We start from the raw sequence: 9,680 nt of genomic DNA, 5'->3' as shown, positions 1-9,680 counted from the left end.
GGCGGCGCGCGGGCCGTGCCGTGCGTCAAGTCCGAGTCCGGCTACGGCTTCAACGTGCGGGGCCAAGTGAGCGAGGGCGGGCAACTGCGGAGCATCAACGGGGAGCTGTACGCGCCGCTGCAGCATGTGAGCGCCGTGCTGCCCGGGGGGGCGGCCGATCGGGCCGGGGTGCGCAAGGGGGACCGCATCCTGGAGGTGTGAGTATCGGGGCGCCACGCCGCCCCACCCTCCCCGTGCCCCCGCCTGTCCTGCACCTCCTCTACCCCTGTCACCCTCGGGCACCTCCCCTAGCCAGGGCCGACCCGGGACCCGGCCTGCTCCCGGCCGCCGCCCGCACCTCGTGGGTTGACCCTTTTCCTCCCACACCGCGGGTTCCTGCGACTCCCACCTCCCTCCCCGTGGACTCCAGGGTATGTCCTTGCGCCCCCAGCGCTTCACCTGCCCCCATTCCTCTGGCTCCTTTTTTGCCCCTGCCTTCCCCCTTTGGCATGCTGCTTCTGCTCCCCTTGCCTTCCTCTAAACCAGCCTCTGCTCCTTACTGACGGCGTCTCCTTTTCTGACCCAGCCGGTGTCGTGTCCTCCCCAAGTTCTCATCTTCAGCATCATAGTTTCTTGTCCACCACTCCCCTCGGGCCCTGTGGACTGTCCCTTCTGCCCTCTAGACCAAGTAAGCGGGACCTCTGGTCTGCTCCCACTTTTCCTCCGGAAACATCATCCCTCCCTGCCACTCCTTTCCTCTCCTTAGTTACCCTCTCCTTGTGATTAAGCACCTCCTGTGTTCGTATTTTCCACCCCACCGTGTGTCCCTTTCCACACCCTCGTTTTTTGTACTCGCACTCCAAGGGTATACCTTCTCCTCTGACCCCTCGCATGCCTTTTGTTGGACTTGGTGGGTGTGGGGGGGGTTGGCACTAGTTTCTTTTCTTGTTAGTCCCCGGATTACACTCTTGATTGTCTAGGGTCTCCACCACCCCGTCCCTGAGGTTGCACCCCTCTCCTGGCCCCATCTTCACTCCTGCACCGTACACACACTTCCCTTAGTCTGGTTCATGGTGGATCTCAGTCGCAGCTCCTACTTTTCCCAAACTGCAGCCCCTCTCTTGCGTTTTTAATCTCTCTACTTTTTTTAGGACGTGCTGGCCTTCATTCTCTCTCCTACTCTGTCCTCTTGTGATACCACACTTTTATCCTGTTTTTCTCTCTCCTCTAGGTTCTTTCTCGTGCTTCTGTTTTTAAGGCCCCTGCTGCTGCAACCCACCCCCTTCCTCTGCTGCAGCCCCTCCCCCTTAGTCCTTGGGCCTTAGTTCTCCACTCCATCCCCTAAAGCTCTCCCAGGGTGCTGTCTTGTCTTGAAATTTCTGTAGCAAGCTCCTCTACTCCCCTAATCTAGGTCCTACATTTGTGTTTTTACTTTGTATTAAGATTCGCGTAGTGACTGCTGATTACCTTGTAGGTGGTGTATGCTTTCCTCGCCTGCATCCTCCTCAGCAGTCTTCTGCTCTGTATTTCTCTCCTTACTGAATCTGTATTGTGTGTGCTGTTCCCATACTTGTGCACTTTCCTTCCATGTCGGGATTTGCCTTCATGTAGTCTTCCGTATTTTTTATACATTTTTTCATTGCTATTTCCACAGCTTTTAGTTTTTCTGCTTGTAAAACAGTAGATTTGCCCAAGGTTTGCAAAGAGGGTGGTATCTTGAAAGTTTGGCCTATAGAGGTGTCCATCCCTTATTTGTCTTGTACCCCTGCCCTTATCTTTGACATTCTTTTTTTTTTTTTTTAATTTATTTATTTTGATAGTGTCAGAGACAGACAGAGAGAGAGAGAGAGAAACAGAGAGAGAGAAGCACCCTCCACAGGGTTTGGTGACCCCCCTTTTCCCAGCCTTCCAGCTCCTCAGGATCCTGGGCACCTGTGGGAGCACTTTTGTCTTTTCAGGCTGACCTGGGGATCCAAACGCACTGTGGGCCATGTGGTTTCCAGCCTTGCAGGCACTGCGTTCCCACCACAATGACTGGGCCCCTTTGACATTTTTATTCTGTGATATCCACTCATTTTGTTTTCTCATCCTTTCTACTTCAAGAAAGACTAGCTTACCAAAGCCAGGGTTTTGAGATAAACCTTTCCTCCGTCTTTTCTAAATAGATGCTTTTCTTTTTCACGGATGTCCTGTAGACTGTTTTCTAGTATTCTCTGGCAAGATTCTTAATTTTTTGACGAGTAGAGAATTCAGAAATAGAATTCAATAATGACCTTTTGATTTATTGTACCTGGGTACCTATTTATTTTCTTTCTAGATAACTCAAAATATGTAGCTGATGCTTCCTTTCTGATAGAAGCTGTTGGGGTTGTCATTTGCCTCTCCTTTTGGAAGTTAACTTGGACCCAGCTGTTTATTTTAAAATTTAAAATGGAAGTATTGAAAATTATATACCTATCATAAAGTTCTAAATCATTTACTTTTACAGAGTCTAAATGAATGAACATAATTCTGTAGGCGGCTAGAGCTAATGCAATCTGCCATTGCACATACATAGGTAGAAGGACTTGCCTCAGGCCCAGGTTCTGGGCTCGGAACTTGGGAAGGATGTTACTTTTGGCCTATTCTTGGTAGTGAGTAGAGAACATAGTTTCTTTTAGGGGAAAAGAACACCCTTTCCTCTGAAGACCTTTCTCTGGAAGGTTGTGGTTATCAGAAATCTTTCTGGCATTGATTCCTCACCCTTTGAACTGTACACGATTTTCAGATTCTTTGAAACTTCTTTAGTTCTGTAGTGGAAGTAGTGATAGTTGCAACACAGAGCCGAGCTAGTTGGTACATTCTCTTGAGACCTCAGCTACATAGCTTCTTTCTCTTTCCTTCTTCCTTCCTTCTAAAATCTCTTTTTAGGTTTGCAGGTGAGAGGAAGTCAGTGACCGGAATAGATACGATCCTTGAGGGATCTCTGTGCCTGTGCTGGCTACTTGTTTTGATCTGGGTTAGGTTAATGCTATTTTTTTTTTTCCCTGCAGGGTTTGTGAGCTGGGCTGTGGTCGGGGGCTGGGAGTAACAAACCACCTTCTGGGGAAGGGTATTCTCTCTGCAATCCCTTCTCCTTTGCTCTCCTAAAGCATTCTTTAGGCAACACTTCATACAGCTTTTTAATCTTTCACCTAAATTCTTTAAGTTAACCTCTTTGTTGTTCTAGGAAAGATTTGCATGTTGATGTGCCAAGTGGGATCAGAGTTAGGTATGGGTAGATTGTTACCGTGTAGAGGTTGTTCACAGCAAGTCATCTGTGGGTATCTGGACCTTTGCAGTTGTTGTTTAAAACTCTATTTTAGACCCCCCCCCAACACACACAATTTGTGTTTATTCCAGTTTTCATCTGTTGCAGTTATTTGACAACTAAAAGAGGTGTGAAAGAACAGAATAATTTTTTGGAGAGTTTTTTGCTATAGGGCACATGTGCTTGCCAGAAAGACAGAGAGAGAGAGAGAGTGAGAAACCCCCCAGTGGGGATGGCCACGCAGAAATCCCTTCTCCATTCTCCTCGATATCTTGGGCATGCACGCACATGCGCCCTGCGTGAGTTTAAGCCACCGGGTCTGGGTCTGGTACTTGAACTGTGGTCAACTACCTGGGAGTCAGCAACATAGCCATTACGCCAACTGCTGGTCCCAGAACAGAGTAACTTTAAGATTTAAGGGATACAAGCTTGGAGACAAGTAAGAGCATCAGTTTCTTTGTGTTTTGTTTTTTGAAGTCTGTTTACCAAGGCACTGTCCTCATTGAATCTTGGAACTAATAATCCAAGCCGATGTGATTCAGTTTGTCCTTTCTCCTTTCAAAACTGACTAGATTCTAACTGGATTGGAAAAGAGTCATATTGCAGGGCTTGGTACTGCAGTCAGAATGAGCCCTCTGGGCTCCAAATTTTACTGCAGGTGGAAAGTTTTCTTGACTAGCAGTGTTAGTCTCCACCTTGTAATTTGTCCCCGTGTAACCCATACAGCATGTCTTCCCTTGATGTCTGTGTACCTAGAGGCTACTGAGTAAAGGATACGGTCAGCAAATAGGAAATAAATAAATAAATAAATGTTTTTGCACCAATTATGTAATAGGCAAAGTAATTGACTTCAAGTTAACTTTCCTAAGATTGAAGTAGTTGCCAGGGCTGTCGATTGAATTCATGAGAGATGCTGTCGGGAGCGTTTTAGCGTGCAGTGAATATGGATAGGGGGCTGTGTGTGTTTTTGTGGTTTGTTGGTTGTTTCTTTCTTTGGTATTTGAGTAGTGTAGTCTTTAAGCATAGGCCTCTGAGGTTGACTTGCATGCATTTAAAATCATGATGTATTTATACTAGTCTGTGAGTTTATCTATGCTTTCCTCCTTGATAGCTAGCAGATAATATAACCATTAACTTCCCTTGTTAAAGTTAAACCATAAATTATGTATCAGTTTGTTTAGTGAGAGCCAGCTTGTAACTTCATTTTGTGTGAAAGTTTGAAACCCATTGAATAAAAAGAGGTTGGTACCACAAGAAGTATTTTTATAAGTGTGAGTAATGAAGTGTTGACTGTTAAGTACAGACTCAAGAGCTGCTTTCTCAATTCTAACTGAATTCGATGTGGCTCAGATTTCCCAGGTAGATTTTGGCAACAGTGTTTGAAATCATGGTTATTGATCAAAGAAAATTATTATGGCAGTGGTTTTCAAGTTTTAGTGTGTTTAAGAATCACTTGGGTGGGACCAGCAGGTGGCATGGTGGTTAAGGCACAGGACTCCCAAGTGGCCAACTGTGTGGTTCGAGTCCCGGACCCAGCAGCTTGAAAATCACATGGGATGTGTGTGTGGTGCATGCCCAAAATCCTGAGAGGAGAATGGAGGAGAAGGGTTTGTGGAGTGGTCATCCTCACTGGTGGGTGATTTCCCACTTTCCCTCTCTGTCTTTCTCCAGTGAGTGCATGGGTCCTATAGCAAAAACCTAAAAGAAAGATAGAAAGAAAGAATTACTTGGATGTGCTTGTCAGAAATGTAGACTTCAAGCTCACCTTTTTTCTTTTTCTTTTTTTTTTTTAAGAAGTATTTAATTTAATTTATTTTAATTTGATCAGGGAGGGACAGAACAAAAGAGAGCGAGAGAGACAGAAAGTGAGAAAGCAAACCACCAGGTCCAGGACTCAAACTGTGGTTGACTGTGTGGGAGTCTAGCCCCCTTAACCACCACACCACCCTGCCGGCCCCCTCAGACTCACCTTTTAAGGATTATGATCCAGTTGGTCTTGCATAGGGCTAAGAAATCCTTATTTTTTACTCCTTGCCAGGTGTGGGTAATGCGACCTCCACACCCTGCCACATGCCCTGAGTGACACTATGAGCGAGGCTTTGGACTCAGTTCATTTATCTTTATGTGATTATATGGAGAGTTATGAGCTAACAACATACAAACGAGTAGTGATTGTTAGGCTTCTGCATGCCAGTCCAAGTGGAAAATCAGCTAAATATGAACTATTCTGTCTGATCTTCCATACTTTATTTATTGGATTTTGCTGAGCTCTTGCAATAAAGACGATGGTAAAGAGGTAGAAGTTAATAGTAATAATAATCATGATACCACTTTGTAATGTGTATAGTGCATTACAGTTGGCAGTGTTTTGACATTTCATCTTCATGACAGCCCTGTGAGATAGGGAAATTGTAAGCTCCTTGAGGGCTGGGTATCTCTTAATCCTTAGCCAAACTGTAGGCCTCCTTATTTATGGTTTTGCTTTCTGTGACTTCAGTTTCCCATAGTATAGTACAAGATGTTTTGAGAGAGACACACAACATTCACATAGTTTTTATTATTATAATTGTTCTGCTTTATTATTGTTGTTAATCTCTTACTAGCCCTAATTTATGCATTAAAATTTAATCAGAGGGGCCAGCAATGGCATGGTAGTACGTCTCTGGACTCCCACATGGTTGACTGCAGTTTGAGTACCAGACCCGGTGGCTTAAAACTCACGCTAGGTGTGTGTGCATGTATGCCCCAGATCCTGGGAGGAGAGTGGAAAAGGGATTGCTGCTTGGCCATCACCCTAGGGGGTGATTTCTCACTTTCCCTCTCACTGTCTCTGTCTTTCTCACTCACTCTGATGAGTGCACATTCCCTAAGTCAAAAATCTCCCAAAATTAAAGCAAGATAAAAAGAAAACTTTATCATTGGGGCCAGCAAGTGGCAAGGTGGTTGAGGTGTTGGACTCCCACATGGTAGACCACCATCTGAGTCCTGAACCTGATGGTTTGCTTCCTCACTTACCCTCTCTCTCTGTCTCTGTCTGATGAGCATGTGTGGGGAAAAAAAATTCTTAACAAAAAAACTTTGGGGCCAACAGGTGGCAGGTGGCGTGGTGGTTAAGGCTGCTGGACTCCCACATGGCTGACCATGGTTTGACTCCCAGACTGGGTGGCTGGCTTTTCCCCTTCTTCTCTCCCTCTCTCTCTCTGGTCAAATTAAAACAAACGAACAAATAAATAAAGTTAAATAAAAATAATTCTTTACAAAAAAAAAAAGTTATCATAGGTATGTATGTAGAGGCCAAGACAGTATATGTTGGTACAGCACTGTCCACAGGTTCAGGCATCCTCTAGGGTTCTTAGAATATATCTACCCTAGATGTGTATCCAGTGGCTTGAAAATAACTCCAAACATGTGTGTGCGTGCCCAAAACCCCGAGAGGAGAATGGAGGAGAAGGGATTGCAGTGTGGCTGCAGCATGTGTATATCACTTGGTAAAAACCAGCTGAATTAATGAATATATGAGTGGTATTATGCCTATTTTGTGAATGGGAACCGAATGCTACACTGACGAGTGGCAAAGGGAACAATTTTAGATTTGAATTCTAAATCTAGTATATTTTCCATTTTTTTTTTCCATCTATCCTCAACTATTAATATTTGGCTATTCTTGACTGTGGCTTATAATTCTTAAAATTTAGTTACATTCCTATAAACTTGGATAGTAGTTGAACTTTGGTTCTACTATTTTGAAATGTGTCTTAGATCTTTACCCTGTCTCTCCTGTTGTTAAGTTGGGTGGGACATGAGACTAAAACAGGCATTTTATTTAGTTTTTATTTGCCAGAGAGTGCATGCGCTCACCAGAGATACTGAAATAGAAACAGACAGGGAGGGAGAAAGCACCCCCAAAGAGTGAGGTCACACTGCAGTCCCTTCTCCATTTCTCCTTCCCATGCACATACACACAGGCCCAGCATACATTCTGTTCACGGTGCAGAGACCGGGATTCAGCGGGCTTGGTCGGCCACGTGGGAGTCTGCTCCCTCATCCCTTTGCTCTTATTACTATCTTTACACTGTTGGTTGTCAGAGAAGAGAGCATGACCATCACAACTGTAACTTCAAAAATAATTTCATAAGTAGTTGAGGTTGCAAACAAATGAAACTAGATTTGAAAATAACATTACCATCAGAAGTCACTTCCGCATATGGTGGTGACCAGGAAAAAAGCTTTTCTTAGTAGTGTAAAATGTCTGCATCTTCGTGTAAAACTTGTCTGCATTTCTTTCCAGCCACCAGTGACTAGTTTGTTTCAGGTGTGGGCTTGTTACCATGCCTCAGGGGTAATTGTTTTTTAAGCTAAGCCCCATTGGGAATAATTCTTATGATCTGGTAGATAAGCGATGAGACTTAATTGACAAGCAAACACTTAGAATTTATGATCACTGCAAGTTCTTTGCAAGGACTATCTGTGGTTAGTTCATTCATTAGATGATATTATTGACATGTGATAGGGGCTTAGGGAAGAGCCAATTAGGTTCACTCTGTTCTTCAACTGCCAGCTGTGTAGATGTTTTTCAGTGCTTCATTTGTGCAATCTATTAAGAGCCTATGTATGAGTGGTACAGTTTTAGTTCATATTTGGAAAAAAATTCTTTAGATTAAAATTTTTTTTAAAAAGTATTTTATTTAACTTTATTTATTTATTTAAATTTGACCAGAGAGAGAGGAAAAAAAAAAAAATGAGAAAGCAAGCTACCAGGTCTGGGACTCTATTAAAACTGTTTTTTAGGTTTTTGCCATAGGGCACATGCACTTGCCAGAGATATACAGAAAGAGAGGGACAGTGAGAAATCACCCTCCGGGAGGGGATGGCCATGCTGCAGTCCCGGCCCTTATCTCTTCTTGGCGTTTTGGTATGCATGCACACATCGCTGGCGTGATTTTCAAGCACCAGTCCAGGACTTTAACCTTGATCAGCTATGTGGGAATCCAACACCTTAACCACCACACCACCTACTGGCCTTGACAGTTAAAAAAAATTTTTTTTTTTAAATTGCAACTCAGAGTAAGATACATTTTAGATTATAAGCCAATACATAGGCAAAAAACAAGTTTCACAAAAACTGGTATTGGTATTGTGCCTCCTGGCAGTTTTTTGTTAAGTTTTTTTTTGGGGGGGTTATGGGGGCTTGGTGCTAGAGGGTGCATGCACTTGCCAGAGAGACAGAGGAGGAGAGGAGAAAGCACTCCCCATGGGAATGGTCACATTGCAGTCCCTTTTTCTCTCCCTCTTTTTGGGATTTTGGGCACAAATGCACATGTGCCCTGCTCAGTGTGGCTCTCAAACTACTAGATTTGGGACTCTAACTGCACAGTTAGCCATGTGAGATCTGGCCATCTTAACCACCAGGCCACAAAGCTGGCCCTTGTTTTGTCTTTATTCTGCTGATGGTGGCCCACTACATTGATTTCATGACTTGTTAGGTCGTGTCCCCTGCCTGAAAATTAGTGATGATGCATCACTTTTCCGTTGCTGGTATGCTTATACTGCTCATTTTCAGCTGGTCCCATAGTTAAATACAGCTGTGTGTGAAGTCCTCCTAGGCTTGCATGCTTCATGATGTTGCTGCATCCCTGCCCTGAGAAACTTACCACAGTGGGAGAGGGACACTAGACACCTTCTGTTGTAATGCAAAATGGAGGTAAAGAAAACTGATGGTGTTTAGAGGAAAAAGTGAAGATTGGTGGGGAGAGAGGTAGGTGTAGAACTGTGATTGAAGGGCAAGCATGCTTTTGGTAGCAGGGAAGAGGGCAAGGGTTTTGTAGGAAGATGAAGCAGTGACCAAAGGAAGATGTGAAAAGTTCTTAGGATAGCCAGCACCTAAGAATTTCTAATTTAGGTACTCTTTGTAGGCATTTGTGACAGACTGGAAAGGAAGGTTGAAATGAGATAAAAAGGACTTTAAATGCAATGCAAAGGAGCCTGGGTGTTACTCTGTTCATGCTCTGGACATAGCTGTATGTGCATTAATACCCAGAACTTTCTGGTAATTTAGATTTTATTTTATTTTACTTATTCATTCATTTATTTTAATTTGACCAGAGAGAGATAGAGACACACAGAGAGAGAAAGTGAGAAAGCAAACCACCAGGTCCAGGACTCAAACTATGGTTGGCCATGTGGGAGTGTATAGTGCCTTAACCAGCATGCACCTCCTGGTCTCCGGTAATTTAGTTTTTATTTAGTTATTTACCAGAAGACACTGAATAACTTTTCTAAGGTCACAAAGAAAAGTAGTTATTAGGGGCTGGCAGGTGGTGTGGTGGTTGAGGCGCTGGACTCCCACATGGCCGACAGTGATTCGAGTCCGACATGGCAGCTTACTTTCTCACTTTCTCTCTTTTTTTTTTTT

At 44.0% G+C, this 9,680-nt stretch overlaps 1 protein-coding gene across 1 annotated transcript in view; it reads left to right on the top strand.

Annotated features, from left to right (window-relative positions):
* Positions 1-23: 23 nt before the first annotated feature.
* SNX27 (sorting nexin 27) overlaps positions 24-9,680 on the top strand; it is a gene marked incomplete at its 5' end in the record, with an annotated part of 91,132 nt that continues 81,475 nt past the window's right edge. The window contains 1 exon segment of the mRNA XM_006168511.3: positions 24-197. Within this exon segment, the coding sequence (XP_006168573.2) occupies positions 24-197 (174 nt within the window).

This window comes from Tupaia chinensis, unplaced genomic scaffold (assembly GCF_000334495.1).
Source record: "Tupaia chinensis unplaced genomic scaffold, TupChi_1.0 Scaffold145814_1, whole genome shotgun sequence".
NCBI lineage: Eukaryota > Metazoa > Chordata > Mammalia > Scandentia > Tupaiidae > Tupaia > Tupaia belangeri.
The sequence above is the reverse complement of the archived record's forward strand: the minus strand, read 5'-3'. Positions and strand labels throughout refer to the sequence as shown.